The 17,591-nt window shown below is 38.7% G+C and overlaps 1 protein-coding gene across 7 annotated transcripts in view; it reads right to left on the bottom strand.

Moving 5' to 3' along the window:
* GRIK1 (glutamate ionotropic receptor kainate type subunit 1) overlaps positions 1-17,591 on the bottom strand; it is a 366,775-nt gene that overhangs the window by 104,896 nt on the left and 244,288 nt on the right. For all 7 annotated transcript variants that reach the window (XM_019654982.1, XM_019654979.1, XM_019654980.1 and 4 more), the window contains exons 5-6: positions 10,376-10,429; positions 7,202-7,375 (exon numbers count right to left, since the gene is read on the bottom strand). In XM_019654982.1, coding sequence (XP_019510527.1) covers positions 7,202-7,375; positions 10,376-10,429 — 228 coding nt within the window. The remainder of the gene's footprint in view (positions 1-7,201; positions 7,376-10,375; positions 10,430-17,591) is intronic.

Consider the following 17,591-nt stretch of genomic DNA (forward strand, 5'->3'; position numbering starts at 1 on the left):
ATCTATCTGCCATATCTGCTTTATCCATTCATCTATTGATGGACACCTATGTTGCTTCCATATCTTGGTTATTGTAAACAATGCTGCAATGAACATAGGAGTGCGTATATCTTTTGGAAATAGTGTTTTGCTCTCTTTAGATAAATACCCAGAAGTGGAATTGCTGGGTCATCAGGTAGTTCTATTTTTTAATTTTTTGAGGAACCTCCATCCTGTTTTCCATAATGAACTAGTTTACAACCCCAGTAACAGTGGCATGAGAGTTCCCTTTTCTCCACATTCTTGCTGGATTTATTGGTAATAGCTATTCTGACAGGTGTGAGGTAATATCTCATTATGATTTTGATTTGCATTTCCTTGATAATTAGCGATGCTGAGCATCTTTTAATGTGTCTATTGGCCATCTGTATGTCTTCTTTGGAGAAATGTCTATTCAGGATCTCTGCCCATTTTTTAATTGGATTTTTTTTTTACTGGAGTTATATGAAGTCTTTATATATTTTGGAAATTAACTCCTTATTGGGTATATCATTAGCAAATATATTTTCCCATTCAGTAGGTTGCCTTTATGTTTTGTTAATGGATACCTTTGCTGTGCAAAATATTCAAGGTTTGATGAAGTCCCATTTGTTTATTTTTTTTTTTTACTTTTGTTTCCTCTGCCCAAGGAGAAAAATGCAAAAAAGTATTGCCAAGAGTGATATCAAAGTGTTTACTGGCTATGTTTTCTTCAAGGAGTTTTAGGGTTTCAGGTCTTACATTTAGGTCTTTAATCCATTTTCAATTTCTTTTTGTAGCTGATATAAAAGAGTGCTCTAATTTCATTTTTTTTACATGTATCTGTTCAGCTTTCCCATAGTCATTTATTGAAGAGACTGTCTTTTCTCCATTGTATAATCTTGGCTTCTTTTTCATAGATTAATTGAACATATATGCATGGGTTTATGTCTGGGCTCTCGATACTCTTCCATTGATCTACGTGTCTTTTTATGCCAGTGTCATACAGTTTTGATTACTGTATCTTTGTAGGATAGTTTGAAATCAGGGAGCATGATGCCTCTAATGTTGTTCTTTCTTCTCCAGATTGCTTTGGCTATTCAGGGTCTTTTGTGAGTCCATATAAAATTTAGGATTATTTGTTTTAGTTCTATGAAAAATGCCATTGGTATTTTGATAGAGATTGCATTGAATCTGTAGGTTATTTTGGGTAGTATGAACATTTAATGATATTGATTCTTCAAATCCATGAACATGATATATCCTTCTATTTATTTGTGTCTTCTTCAACTTCTTTCATTAGTGTTGTATAGTTTTTAGAGTATAAATCTTTTACCTCCTCAGTTACATTTTTAAAGATTTTATTAAAATATAGCTAACATGCAATATTATATTAATTTCAGGTGTATATAATAGTTATTCAACATGTATATGCATAAAGAAATGATCACCATGATGAGTCCAGCAACCATCTGACACTATACTATGCTATCACAATGTTATTGGCTATATTTCCCCTGCTGTGCATTACATCCCCATGACTTGTTTGTTTTATATGGAAATTTAAACTTCTTATTCCCCTTCACCTTTTTCCCCTTTTAAAATTTTTCAATTACAGCTGACATTCAATATTATTTTACATTTGTTTCAGATGTACAGCATAGTGGTTAGATATCTATATAATTTGAGAAAGGATCCCCCTGATGAGTCTATTATCCACCTGGCACTATACATAGTTATTACCATATTATTGACTATATTCCCTGTGCTTTACTTTACATCCCCATAACTATTCTGTAACTACCAATTTGTATTTCTTAATGCCTTCACCTTTTTCAGCCTGTCCCCAAACCCCCTCCCACCTATCACCCAAGAAATCTAGTATTCATACATAGTTATTACAGTATTATTGACTATATCCATATGCTATACCCTACATCCCCACAACTACTTTGTAACAACCAATTTGTACCTTTTTTTTTTAACTTTTGTTAGTATTTTCCTTTCTTTTTTTTTTAAGATTTTTCTTTTTATTGGGGAATTGAGGGATGGGAACAGTGCTGGGAAATTGGGGGAAGGGGAAAAGACAAGATGCTGTCGTTTTGTTCTTCAGTCTAGTTGTGGAGGACGTTGCTTTACTGGCCCAAGTTGGCACCATCATTGCGCTCATCCCGGGCGAGGCAGATCAGTCGCCCGCTTCTGGACGGCCACTCACAGTGGCTGCTAGCCGCTCACGCTGGCTGCTGACTACACACGGGTAGCCCATGGCAACCCACTTCAGCAGGGGCTGCAGCCCACGCCGTCGCCAACGACTCACGGCAGCCCAGCTCCAGGTTGAGCTGTGTTCAGCATCTTAGCTGTGGAGGGCAGCGTCACTGGCCCTCATATGTGGGATCCAAACTGGGGCCCTTTGGCATCCCAAGCCAGCTCTTAACCAATGCGCCACTCAGCTGGCCCCCAATTTGTACTTCTTAATCCCTTACCCTATTTCACTCACACCCAACTGGCAACCATCAATATATTCTCTGTATCTATGAGTTTGTTTCTGTTTTGTTTATTTGTTTATTTTGTTCTTAGGTTCTCTATATAAGCAAAATCACATTGCACCTGTCTTTTACTGTCTGATATACTTCACTCAGCACAATATCCTTCAGGTCCACCCATGCTGCCACAGATGGCAAAACACCATTCCTTTCCCTGGCTGAGAAATATTCCATTGTGTGTGTGTATATATATATATATATATATATATATATATATATATATATATATATGTATATATATATATATATACACCACCTCCCCTTTATCCATTGACAGACACCCAGGCTGACTCCACATCTTGGCCATTGTAAACAATGCTGCAGTGAACATATGGATGCATATGTACCCTCAAAGTAGGGTTTTGGGGTTTCTTTGGATAAATACCCAGAAATGGAATTACTGGGTCATTCTTTGTCTCTTGGTATAGCCTTTGTTTTAAAGTCTATTCTATCTGTATAAGTATTGTTACCACAGCTTTTTTTTTTCATTTCCATTTTCATGAAATATCTTTTTTCCATCCCTTTACTTTCAGTCTTTGTGTGTCTTTTGATCTGAAGTGAGTCTCTTGTTGGCACCCTATCTTTTGATTAGAGCATTTAATTGATACAATTAAAGCAATTGTTGATAGATATGTACTTATTGCCATTCTGTTATTCATCTTATTGATCTTTCTTTCTTTTTTCTTTCTTTCTTTCATCTTTCTTTCTGTCTTTCATCTTAAAAATGTCCCTTTAACATTCCTTGTAATACTCCTTTGGTGGTGATAAATTCCTTTAGCTTTTTCTTGTCTGAGAAGCTCTATCTGTCCTTCGATTCAAAATGATAGCTTTGCTGGGTAGATAATCTTGGTTGTAGATCCTTGCTTTTAATCATTTTGAATATGTCCTGCCATTCCCTTTTGGACAGTAAAGTTTCTGTTGAGAAATCAGCTGACAGTCTTATGGGAACTTCCTGATAGATAACTAACTGCTTTTCTTTTACTGCTTTTAAGATTCTCTCTTTGTCTTTAACCTTTGTCATTTCAATTATGATTTGTCTTGGTGTGGGCCTCCTTGGGTTCATCTTGTTTGGGATTCTCTGTGCTTTCTGGACTTGTGTATTTATTTCCTTCTTCAGGTTAGGGAAGTTTTCAGCCATTATTTCCTTAAATAGATTTTTAATTTCTTGTACTTTCTCTTCTCCTTCTGGTACCCCTATGATGTGAATGTTGGTATGCTTGATGTTGTCCCAGAGGCCCCAAAACGATTCTCATTTTTTTTGGAGTCTTTCTTATTTTTGCTGTTCTGACTGGGTGTTTTCTACTACCTTATCTTTTAAATTGCTGATTTGGTCCTCTGCTTCATCTGTTGATTCCCTCTAATGTTTTCTTCATTTCAGTTACTATATTCATCATTTCTGACTTGTTCTTTTTTGTGTTTCCTATCTCTTTTCTGAAGTTCTCCCTGACATCACTGAGCATCTGTATAACCAGTGTATTGAACTCTGCATCTGGTAGACTGCTTGTCTCCATTTTGTTTAGTTCATTTTCTGGAGTTTTGTTCTGTTCTTTTATTTGGGAAATGTTTCTTTGTCTCCCCATTTTGGCTGCTTCCTTGTTTTTGTTTCTATGTAGGGCTGCTATGGCTCCCAGTCTTAATAGAGTAGCCTTATGTAGTAGGTGTCCTGTGGACCCAGTGGGATAGCCTCCCTGGTTATTACCAGAGCCGAGTGCTGCAGGTGTGTCCCTTGTGTGGGTTGTGTGTGCCCTCCTGTTGTAGTTGATTGCTGTTTTTACATCACTGGGAGAAACTGACTCTCAGGCTGATTGGCTGTGAGGACTGGCTGTGACTACAGTGGAGGAGATGTTATGCAGGGGCTGCCCATACAGAGCAGAGTTTGCTTTAGCAGGGCCCTGGTGCCACCCAGTCAGCCCTTTGTGTGTGTCATCCTAGGAGGTGGCCAGCTGATGCTCTGGCTTGTCCAAAGCTGGCCACTGGGTCCACCAGCCCTGAAGCCTCCTGGAAGGGAGCCCACTGCAGGCCAAGTTCAGCTGCAGCCTGTGTCCTGCCCAGGGCCACCTGGCATGAGCCACAAAGCAATCCAGAGATGGCCATTGCCCACACTGTGTTTGGAGGTGCCTTGAGAGGCCAAGCTGCAAACCAAGGCCAGCTGTCACTAGTGCCAAGCTTAAGGCTGCTCAGCTAGAGGTATGGGGCATGCTGAAGCCAGATGATGCTTATTTGGGTTTTGTGAACCTTTGAGAGAATTTAGAAAAGTCTGTAGCATGATCTAAGGTACACTGTTTATATGGAAAAGCCACTGGAAGTGGATTGGGTGTGCCCAAAAGTTGGGTAGGGCATGGTCTCAGGGAATCACTAGGGTAGGGCAGATGAAAGGTGATAGCCAGTTTCATGGAGACTCAGATATGGCATCGGCCTGTGTCTGCACACAGGGATTAGGAGGGCTAAACAATGATACAGTGGCTTTCACGAGCTCCTCTGGCTGGGAGAAAGCTGTCGCTTCAGCCCTCATCCTATAGCTATAAAATTCAGTTCCTCCCATATCTCCCTGGAGACTTTTGAGCTGCTGTCCCAGCACTGGAACTCAGAGCAAGTCTGTCAGTAAGTCAGCCCATGTGTGGTCCCTTTAAGAGGGGTGTCTGTGAGTGCAGCCACCTTCTGTCTCATTCTAGTGGGTGCTGCATTCTACCACTTTTCTGGACTAGTGTTGACATGAACTGACATAGCTATTGTACCCACTTTTGTAGAACCCTGGTGAGTCACCATCTTCTGTTTTGATAAATTCCCATTTTCCTTTTTAGAGTTTATAATAATAACAACAACAATAGCAATACTAACAGAGCCTGAGAACCTCTTTCTCAGATGAGATGACAGCAATAAACTCGAGACATAACAGGGCCTCTGCCATCCACTGGGCCTTGGCCCTGCCCCGCTTCCCGCCCACAGGACTGCCATTTGCCCAGGCCGTTGGCATCAGTCCTGCAGGAGCAACGGCACCTCACGCCCAACTTGGTTCCAGTATGAATTGTATGGCTCTGACTCAGTCTCTCTTGCTCAATGGTTTTCCTCATCTTAGTCAATATATACAAACTATTCTGTCAGCTCAGTGTAATTGGACACAAAATATGCCTTATTTTAGTAAATGAAGCCATACTTGTGATGGATATTTAATGTTTGGCATAAATCCACGTGTGCATTAACATAGCTCCAAACTAGCTCTTTTAGTGGTACATACAAAATGCAGATAATAATTATTTTAAGTGTCATCCTGTGACAGAAATCTTGCAGGGAGTTGGAGGTGGGCAGAGGATTTTGAAACTCATTGGAATTACAAATCCAAGAGAAGGGAAAAACAAGAACCAAGAAGAGAAAAAAACAACACACTGTTACCATCTCTCTCTCTCTCTCTCTCTCTGTCTCTCTCTCTCTCTCTCTGTCTCTCTTTCTCTCTTTCTCTCTCTCCCTCTCTCTCTTTCCCTTCTCTTCCCCTCCCTTTCAGAAGTCTAGCATTTCCCTGGATATCCTCTACTTTTTCTTATTCAAAACAATGTTTCAAATCACCCCAAGAATCACCTGTAGCAAAATGCATTCCATTATTATCTCTTATATCACTGTACATTTTAAGAGTTATTTCAGGTTTGAAAAACAGTCAGGGACCCTGAATATGGGAACATCCAGATCCACTTCATTCATTCATTTATTTCTTCTTTTAATTTATTCCTCATAAGAAAGTAGAAAAAGGAAAAAAAAATCCCAAGTTCATTTCTCTGTGCGGTGATACCTTTTGGTTATCAGTAAATTGCGTCTTAAAAGCAAGAGTCCTTCTTCCGCTGATGAGAACAGAGAATGAAATACTATGCCAATTTAAAATGCTATTACCTGCCTGCAGTCCCAATATCTTTTCCCTTAGATGACACGGTTCCTACATAGAAAGCTTTCTACAAAAAAAAATGCCCTGCTATTTTCTTCATCACACAGGGAGTTTCATTAGAGAAATACACCTAGGGGAGGTGCATTTGACAACAAAAGACAAATGATGTCAGTGAGGAGCTCTCGATGAGGTGGTCTGCAATTTATGTGTTCAGCAGAGAACCTGTCCCTAGTCAGGAGGTGGGCTTGGCGTCTGCTTCAAGAGCGGCATATGGCTGGTGTGAAGCACTGTCTATATGCACACAGGTGTGCCTCTGCGTATTCAGGACAGAAGGGTGTGAATGCAGCAACTGTACCTGAACCTGGCATTGTTCTGCGTGTGCTCCCTCCTGCTGAAATGTGACAGAAGTGGGGAATGCAAACCGGTTCTACACAATGTTTATCGTAGCCCATTCCTCCTCGTCCCCGCCCTCCTTGTCAAGGCCACATTCCCAGAGGTAAAACTCTCTTTGCTTGCCCTTGCTTTGTGTCCATGTGGCCAACTGTGATGGCTACTCTTAACTTTTTTTCATCAGAAACGAGTACAGTCAGAAAGCTGAAAATAGCAGTTTTTGACATAGCCATGCATAGTCTTTCAAAATACCTAAAAAGCATACTCTTTTTTCTCCCTCATCCAAGTTAGGGCACAGGTTATTATACTTTTTCTCACACCATAAAAGGCACAGGTGAGTCTTAACTTAACTCCTCAGGAATTCAAACATTCTCTCCAACTTTATTTTAAATTTACTTACCGTCATCATGCCATCCAAAAGGCCGGTCTCGGGCCTGGGCGGGGCCTGCAGCCTCTCCATTGACCACTTCTCTATGATGGATGACACGTGAGGGTTATCAATATTCAGCAGCCGAAACCCAGTCATGTTTACGCCGCTATACCTGTAGAGTTCCAGGTCTAAAGCAAACAAGTCCTGTGCAGTAGTCAAAATGATAAACGTAGAAAGAGTTAATGTTTTCAGTGCTTTATATGAAGAAGGGAATTCATGATTGCAGAAGCAGCAAGTAGATTAAAGCAAAAATGGCAGTCATTATCACATTGATTCTATAAGAGTACATTTTCCATTATTTTTCATTTGCATGGTGCCTGAGAAAGTCTGAGGCAGTAAGCAGTTTTCATTTGTCATCCATTTTTGGCAATACTGTTAGAGTTTGGATAAAGCAAGAAGAGAAATTTGGGTGCCAATAATTAGCATGCCCTTGGGCACAGGATATGACATTCTGAGAAGCTAGAGAATTCTGTTTCTAGGATATAGTCACTGGGGAATGGGAAGGACTCTGTGTGTCCATTTGGTTCAATGCTTTTATTTTTTAAATAAGGAAACTGAGGTTGTGAGTGGTGGTGTGAATAGTCCCCAAATGATCTGCTTGTCAGTGGCAGTACCACCGTTCTTCATCACATCTTGCTGCCTCAGGTCTTTCAAAGGAGGTGAAATTTAGAAATTGCATATGCATTTGACAGAAAGATCATGCCCAGCAGGAAATAATACCATCCCCTGACTTGCTGAAAATAACCCATGCCCCATACAATGAGGCATGAACAATGCTCCCTGGGTACAAGCTCAGAAGAAAAACCAGAAGATTCTCTTCAGAGAATAAGCTGGCGCACACGATTGTGTGGATGTGAGTATCTTAACAGCAGAACTTGTTCCCTTTGCAGCAATGTTTCAGGAAAAAGCATTTAACCCACACCAGTGTCTTCCATTCCAGATGAGGCTGAATGTAAACCAGAAGCTTTTAAGATGATTCACATTTGAAACAGACTTAATGTGATCACTTCAACTTTTTTTTATAGGAAAAGGTTAAACTCTAAAATATGTGATTAACAATATATCACACATTTAAGTATAAACCAAACTTTCAAACAAGTAACACTTAACAGAAAAAATTAAAACTTTCATACAACTTTCCTCAGTGTACGTGACTGGCTTATGAAAGTCATGACAAGAGAGGACATTGTCCCTGAGGATGGCGGTTATGAAAGCGAAGCAGTTTCAGAGCATTCCAGGATTTGCAGAAGGTGCATACAAATGTTTTCTTTTGAATAACTCTTCTCTAAACCACCACCCTTTCCCCAGACAACTTTGGATTAGATGGTAGAACTATAAGAGATCAGACCTGTGCTCCTGGTTCAGTATCAGAAAAAAATCTACAGCCTTTTAAAATGTTACATTGTTTTCTTCCCCTTGCACTAAGTAGTTTTCTTTTTTCTTTAAGTTTTGTTAATACTCATGTGTAAGAGTGGTAAGAATATAAATGCGAAGCAGGGCAGAATTCAGATGAAACAAAAAAAATAGATATGCTTAAAGAGGCAAATCTGAAGAATAAAACACAAGAATGAAGGATAGCCTTTAGTCCACTCAGTGAAAGGAAGGAAAGTTACTCAAGCCATAGGAGGTCTGACAGGAACCTCCAGAAAGTCTGTGAATCCCTCATGGATTAAACAGTACATAAATGCAATATGCTAAAATGAATATACTAAGCACGTGCAAAATTAGGTTGACCTACAAATTGAGGTTTCTATACAATAGAGAACATAGACAGTCTCAAGTTTGATTTTCAACTTCCCCTTGTGACGAAGGATGAGGAAGCCGTGAATAGGAGTGCAACTTGTTCATTCTTCAAGGGTCTCCATTGAAGACCAGGCTTCTCAGGCTTCACTATTCACATTCTTTCTCAGATTTCAACAAAAGCGGCTCTTAGGGGTGTGTACAGCTGGGGATGATAGAAAGCTCTGAGGCATGTGGTCATTTCTCATTGAGTAAAACCCAGGTGTTTATGATGATGGGGGAGGGTTATATTCGTGAGCAGAGTAACACACTTTTCCGATTTCCTTTGACTGTTCTGACCGGGGACCTGATCAAGATGTCAATGAGGGAGGGAAGACCATGGAAAGAGAAATGTTCTTTCAGGAACTTCTGTCCTTTGCCCCATACCCCCAAGCTCAGGAGCAGTAATGATCTTGACAACTACCCCAAAGCCTTTGCCGTATGGTGTCCTCTGCAGCCCTCATGCTGTCAGACATACCTGAGGCAGGAGTGGCATTGACTCCTCCTGTCAGTTTTGGTCCTTGTTCCAAATTTCTTTGATTTCCCTTACTCACCGGCCTACCTTGTCAGTTTTGTTTGGTAACTCTTACTGAGTCTCCCAGAATCAGGGTAGAAATTAGTCAGCACATCTTTACAGATTAGAAAAGGAGGTTGGCTCTGTGTTTTCTTCTCATGTAAGAAAGTAGAGTATGTGTGTGAGGGAGTGTGGTTTATGTGTGTGTCTGAGTTTTGAAATTGAGAGCTATCACATCATTTTGATGTGTTAACTTTCCTAAATCATTCTCCTGTGATCTGATAATCTCTCAGAATTTAAGGTGCTATAGTTACTTTTGAATTTCTCAAGCTTATTGCCATGCTTTCTTCTTATGGTGCCAAATGTTCAATGTCCGAAGCATCTCCCAAGCTGCTCTTCTCGATGGTCTTCAAACCACCTGACAGGTGACCCCTGCCTAACCCAGCTGTCTATCTACTAGACACAGGCAGGTAAATCATGTCAGGCCACAGAATGCCATGATACACTTCGGCGTGCCTTCAATTGTATTTAAACAAAATGTACATGATGCTTCTTTATGAATAGTTTGTACTTTGACAGCTTCTATTTAATGGAAGTTTCATAAGTTTCATTTTAACCCCTTTCTGGATGTACATGCATGGAGGGGGAGAGAGAGAGAGAGAGAGAGAGAGAGAGAGAGAGAGAGAGAGGAAAAAACACTTCTTTTGAGCATTGCTGGATTTGGAGGATTCTTAGAAGAGCAAGGCAAATCTCTATGACAGTATCCTGCCTTCGATATTGATGGGGATGACTTTAAAATAGGTGGACTTGTTTCCTATCACACAGAATGCATTTCTACTGGATGTACTTACCAGGGTGGTGAAAAAGTAGTGATAGTACTCAGTCATCATCCCCATGAACAGAATCTGCAAAAGGCAAATAAGGGGAAAGAATCAGAAACAGGGTTAGAAGAAACATAATGAGAAGGGTGACTGCAATAGCTTGGGAACATAGAACAGCAGGGGGCTTTGGAAATCCACAGGCTCAGTAGGTCAGAAACCTGGGATGAATCAATGGCTGATGTGGAACTGTGATGCCAGCCATTGACATCTATCCAATGCTCTTTCATTCTACTGTATTTGGCTTATAGCAAGTAATCAGACTGATGATCAAATTTAAAAATCATTTGTGCTTAACAAAGTTTATATTTGGAGTTGTTCATAACAGCACAGGGTTTTGCCTTCTCCACTGCCTAGGTTTCTGAGTAATCCCATGCTGAGATATATAGTTTATTGATCTCTTTAGCTTTACCATTTATCATAATGCCTCAGAGTAGAACTCATTAAATGTTGACTTAGCAATGCTGGTATGTAGATGTTCTTAAATGAAGATTTATAAATAAGTGTATCTCTGAAACCTTTCTCTCTACCCCTTTCCCATCTCATCTTACAGATAAGTAGGGAGAAAAAAGGATTTGTTTGTAGGGAAAAGATGAGGATGACTCTTATACAAATTTCACACTGCCTCTTAATTCTGATTCTCAGTTGTCTACTTGGGATCTTGTTAGTTTTAGACATTCTGTGGTGTTGCTTTTATTTGGTGAGGGATGGGAGAAAAATGAATGCTAAGGTGGGTGGAAAGGACAAGGGTTCTCAGTAGAGGTAGTTTATTAAACTGTTATCTAGCTTTGGGATTTCTGGAAATGGTGCCTACTGAGAAGAAGAAGAAGTTACAAATGGTCTGGAGATAAACTATGGTTTCTAAGTCTTCTAAATCAAGAGCATCACCTTCCTCAGGGCAGGCTGTGAAAAAGACAATCTGGGTACTGTCTTTTGGTCTTTATGTAGAAATGAATGGAAAATACTCAGAAATCAAACATCCACGGCAGTTTTCCCCACAACTCTGATAAATTCTGGATGCAAATGTAAATCCCCTCTGGAAGCTTTAGAATCAGATATTCTTAGACTCCATCACAGAGACAGCCTGAATTAGAATTCCTGAGAGGGAGGCCTGGATTTTTGTACATCAAAGCAATAGTTGAGAATCGCTGCATTATGATAACATGTCTATTTGCATTACAGAACAAAGACTTTCATTACTTCAAGTGAAACGATGCATTGAAAAGGTATGGGAAGAGGCAGCACTAGTAATAAGAGGTACTGGAAGGTGCCTCAAATATGTAAACTAAAATGATTTTACATGAAAGGGGATAAAGGATAAAGAGGTTATTTGCTGATAGCATGGAACACACCAATACGACACTGCTTACGCCCTCTTTGTTAATTTGGAAGCCAGAGGAATATTTACTAAAACTGCAATGTCATGAAGATAAGACAAATGACAGGAAACTCTCCCTATGAATCATGAGCCCACAGCATGTATGTCACTCCTATGGTGATAACAAGGCTAGGCACACAAAAGGATTTTTAAAAGGGTAGAATTGCTTTAGGGCCATCAATAACATTTAAAGCCATGCATGGTGAGGTCTTGTTAGCTAGTTTCTTACATCATTGGAGCATAAAGAGCTAACCTGCTGGGGTCAGTCAGGAATTCAATTTTTCACTTTAGTCATTAGATAATGTCATTGCAGCCAAGATTACCTCTTGAAAGGGAACTGGGCAAGTTTTATGTCAAGATATAGACCTGTACACTGATGCTTAAAATACTGTTTCTGGAAGTAAAAAAGAAACATAAAGGCACCTGAGTTTTTCAGCTTTTCACTTGGGCTAATGTTTCTTTTTAAACTTCATTATGAAGGTGTTTGATCACCAATTGAGGGCAGATGGGTTTTGTTGTTGTTTTGTTGTTTTCTTTTGATATTGTTAAAGGGATACACACAACAAAAAGATCTAACATATGACATCAAAAACATAAAGTGTGGAGGGGGAGTAAAAATGTAGTCCTTTCTGAATATATTTGACCTTAAATGCTTATCAGCTTAAACTAGACTGCTATAGATACAGAATGATATACATAAACCTCACAGTAACCACAAACCAAAAGCCTACAAAAGATACACAAAAAATAAAGAGAAAGGAGCACAAACAAAACACTAAGGAAAATCAGCAAATCTCATGGGAGTAGGTCAATGGAAGAAAGGAGCAGAGAAGAACAACAACAACAACAACAACAATGAACAAAATGGTGGTAAGTACATACTTATCAATAATTGCTTTAAATATAAATGGATTATATGTTCCAATAAAAAGACATGGGGTGGCTGGCTAAGTTGAATATGATCTATCTAAATGCTGCTTACAAGAAACTCACTTCAAGTCAAAAGACATACAGACTGAAAATGAAGGGGTAGAAAAAAATATTTCGAGCAAATAGAAGTGAAAATAAAGCGGGGTTAGCAATGCTCATATCAGACAAAATAGACTTTACACCTAAAGAAAGTAGAAAAGGAAGAACAAACAGAACCCAAAGTAAATAGAAAAAGGAAATAATAAAAATCAGAGTGGAAAGAAATGAAGTAGAGATTTCAAAACAATAAAAAAGACCAATGAAGCTAAGAGCTGCTTCTTGAAAAAGATAAAATTGATAAAGCTTTAGCCAAACTCATCAAGAAATAAAGAGAGCCCATATAAATAAAATCATAAATGAAAGAGAAGTTACAACCCACACCATAGAAATACAGAGGATCAGTAACGAATACTACAGACAATTATATATATATGCCAACAAATTGGACAACCTAGAAGAAATGGATAAATCCTAGAAGCATAAACCTTCCAGGACTGAGGAAAAAAATAGAAAATCTAAACAGACTGAGAACTAGCAATAAAATTGAAGCAGTAATCAAAAAACTCCTAACAAACAAATGTCCAGGACCATATGGCATCATAGGTGAATAAAGTGTGTAATCGTTTTTTTGTTGTTTTTTTTAAGCAACCATTTAACTAATTATTTTTATTATAATACTTGGAGGCAAATATTCATTTGCCTCTTATTTAATGTTAGAAAAGAGTTATGAAGATGCAGTGAGTAAACAGTTAATAGGTCTACTTTTAATGCAAAAATAAGCTCTCTTTTGAGTCCTCCAGGTCACTTTTATTTAGTGTACTAGAAAAATTGATTGTGATTGTTCCTGATTTTCCTGCCTAGTGCCTGGGTCAGTGCCTTCTGATTCTGCCCTTGAATTTCTTGGACATGGAAATTAAGAAACAAGTATAGTCATGGATCATTGCCCTGTCAACCTTGATGACTATCTAGGACCCAGGTGCATAAAAAAGTTCCAGATAAGATTAAAGCCAAGAGCAACAAAGGTGGTGCTTTTTAAACAATTGTCTTTATAATGGTCTGTAGACTGGTTGGGACTGGAGCTCTGTCGTCAAATAGTACTATACTTTATAAATGAAAGAATTACATTCATGCAATGATTTTTTCTCTGTATGGTGATATTTCAACTAAAAGTTATTAAGGGATTAAGAAAATTTCTTAATGTCACATCAAAATAAATGTCAGTTTTTCAGATAAAAAGAAAAATCAATATATAGGGAATTTTCTAATAGTTCTTGCAAATCTGACTTTTTCCTAAGAAACACTACCTTCTTAGAATTTTGATATTGTACTTGTCTGCTAGACTGGCCAAGTGGCACTGACCTAGGCAGTATATACTTTTCCAAGGCAGTGTGGGCTACAAACAAGTCCTGGCTCTATTTAAATCATTTTTAATGGCATAAAAAAAAATCACATCACACACACACTGATATGTAATAACATGGCTGTCAATATTATTTGGATTGATGACATATTCTCTTAAATGGTTTCCACTAATGTGTTCTTTTAATAATGTTATTATTCCTAACATAATTATTCTCATTACATAATCCCTTGAAACCATTTCATTAACTTAGATTGATAGATGTAAAAAACCCAGCCCTTTCAATAATACTTTGTATCCATAATAGGGATAGTATTGAGTATCTTCTGCTCCTCTTGACTTTGGAAAACCCATAATAGGGGCATCGACACTTTCCCAACCTAAAGGACACATGATAGGATTGCATTTCCTGGCCTTTGAACTTGGGTGGGGCCATGTGCTTCTTTTGGCCAAGGAGGTGGGACAGGCACTTCAGAAATCTCACTCTCCTTGAAGGTAACTAAGCATGGTTAAACTGGGAGTTTTTTTTTTTCTTTTTAATAAACACAACTTTCTGCTTAATGCATACTACAAGTTATGTAAGCACTCTTGTTCATGACTTTGTTTTGATTGCTAAGGAATTGAGGGTCAAAATTACAGGTCCTCCAATAGCAACTAATCAAGAACATGTAGGGTATATATTCTATGTGTGCTAATGTCATTCGATTTTATAGTTTTGTAATCCAGTGTACCCCTTGGTACCACCCCCTCTTCCTTTTCAAAAATATTTATCACTTTGTTTCAAAATGTATTTTTTGAGGCTGCTTCAAGTCTTTGTATAATAAAGATATAACAAATCAATAAATAATCATGCTTGGAAGAAGCTGAACAATTTTTCCCCGTTAAAAGAGATGAATTACACATATTCTGATCTGGTGTAGCTGGGTTGGCCTCCAACAAAATACCATTCATAGTTAATCATACTCTATGTCCCTGAAGAATCAGTTATAAAAACTTAGAAGAGACTGTAAGGGTGAGTTTCATATGTCAATTTGACTGAGCCACTGGACGCTCAGATTAACCATTATTTCTGAGTGTGTCTGTGAGGGTGTTTCAGAATGCGATTAGCTTTTCTGGCCACTCAGTAAAGCTGGTGGCCCTGGCCAGTGTGGTAGGTGTCATTTAGTCCACTGAAGACCTGAATAGAACCAAAGGACAGAAGGAGGGATTCACCCCTTTTGCTTCCTGCCTGACTGGCTGTGCTGGGGCATATTTTTTTTCCTGCCATTGGACTGAGATTTTCACCATTGGCTCTTTCAGTTCTTAGACCTTCAGGCTTGGACTGAAATTACATCACCAGTTTTCCCAGATCTCCAGTTTGCAGCTGGCAGATTGTGGGCCTTCTCAGCCTTCATACTTACATAAGCCATTTCTTCCTAATCAATCCCTCTAGATAGCTAGATAGCTAGATAGCTAGATAGATAGCTACTATATATACACACATATATGTGTGTGTGTGTATATGTATATATATACATATATATATACATATATATGTATATATATATACATATACATATATATACATATATATGTAGTTGTCGGAAAAGTCATGACATATTTTTCTGTTTTTTGTTACAAAAATGCGTCATGACTTTTCTGACAGCCATATATATATATATATACATATATACACACACATATACATATATTATATATATATATAATATATATATATATATCATAATTCTATTGGATCTGTTTCTTTGAAGAACCCTGGCTAATACAGACAACATACCGAAAGACTTAAAGTCCTGCACACATCCTGATCTTCCGACACATCCTTATATCTTAAAAAGCTTGCACCATATTTTAACCTGATTGTTTCTCAGAAGGCAATGCAGTGCTATGGAGACAGCAACAAAAAATTCTCCACGAATTCTCAGCATCCATTGCTAAGGGAAATCCATATGTCACAAATAATTGGCATAATGCTGCTATCGTGGTAGCTGAAACTTAAAATGGCACCTGGTGTGCTCCTCAGCAATTTTGAGGCATTCTTGTAATATTTATAAGAGTTTGTATTACTGCTTATTTCCACTGAGATAATAGGTACCTTAGAAGTTTATATTGACTAACTTGAAGTGTATTGCTTCTTTTATAGCCTTCTCAATATCGGGATAAATTCTAAACCATCAGACTTGGTTTCTAGTCAATCATTTCAAGTGTATAACTTGCATTGTGACTAAAATAATAGTTTTACCTCAAGATAGGAGTAAGTTATTTCAACATAGGAATAATCTGAAATCAGTTGACGAATATCAAGCCTCAGAGCAGCCGTTTTAAGAATAAGGTTCATGCTCCGGGGTGTAGCCCTGTCTCAGCTGCCAGGTGTGGTATTTTAGGTGACACCTACACCACCCTCTGAGCAGGATGCTCCTTTGGCCACACACCCTTTCGTGTTAGTCATCAATAGAACAAGCTAGGTATAAGTAGGCCTTTAGATCAGCCTTCATTGATGAAAAAAATAAAAAGATACTCATGCTATAGTGAATGATTATAACTCACATCTGCAAAGGAAATAGTGGAATGTGTAGAAAATAGCATTGGATCCCAGAAAACACTGATGTATACAAAAATACCTATCTCATTACAAAGTAGGCTGAATAAAGTCCCCTTCAAAATGTCCACATTTTAATTTCCAGAACCTATGAATAGGCTACTTTACATTGAAAAAGGACCTTTTCATATATGATTAAGTTAAGGATATTGATACAGAGAGACTAGATTATCCAGATGGGCCCAGTGAAATCACAAGAGTCCTTATAAGATGGAAGCAGGAAGGTCAGCAGGCAGAGAAGGTGGGGTGACAATGGAAGCAGAAAGGATAGAGGCAATGGCATGTGGAGACACAGCCAAGGCATGAGGACAGCCTGGAGAAGCTGAAAAAGGTAAAGAATTGGATTCTCCCGAAGCCTTCAGAGGCATGCAGCCCTGCCAACACCTTGATTTTAGACTTCTGGTCTCCAGAGCTGTAAGAGAATAAATCTGTATTGTTTTAAGACCTCACATTTGTGATAATTTGTTACAGTAGCAATAGGAATCCAATATACCTCATTTGGTCATCTTCCCGTGATTATGGCATATGAGACCGCACAACTTCGGTATATTAGTATCAAGTGCATGTACCAAGAGGAAAAATGACTTGTTTGAAGTTGAAAACGTTCTAAATTTCCCTGTGCCCTTTCATTCACATACTCGTACACATACTAACCGCGTGCATGTACACAGACACAAGCTACCCACAAGGGGAGTCGAGGGTTTGCCCTTCCATGGAAAGATGGAGCTGTACCACTTACAAACCCAGGCCACTTTTCCTCCTGCCTCCAAGTGAAATCAGAGAAACACAAAGGATATTCCACAAAGCATTGGTGGATGGAATAGCTGTATTGTTTGGGGGTGTCTTTCAGTCTTAATTCCTTTATATCCTCCTCTCTTCAGAG

Source organism: Hipposideros armiger, unplaced genomic scaffold (assembly GCF_001890085.2).
Source record: "Hipposideros armiger isolate ML-2016 unplaced genomic scaffold, ASM189008v1 scaffold_233, whole genome shotgun sequence".
NCBI lineage: Eukaryota > Metazoa > Chordata > Mammalia > Chiroptera > Hipposideridae > Hipposideros > Hipposideros armiger.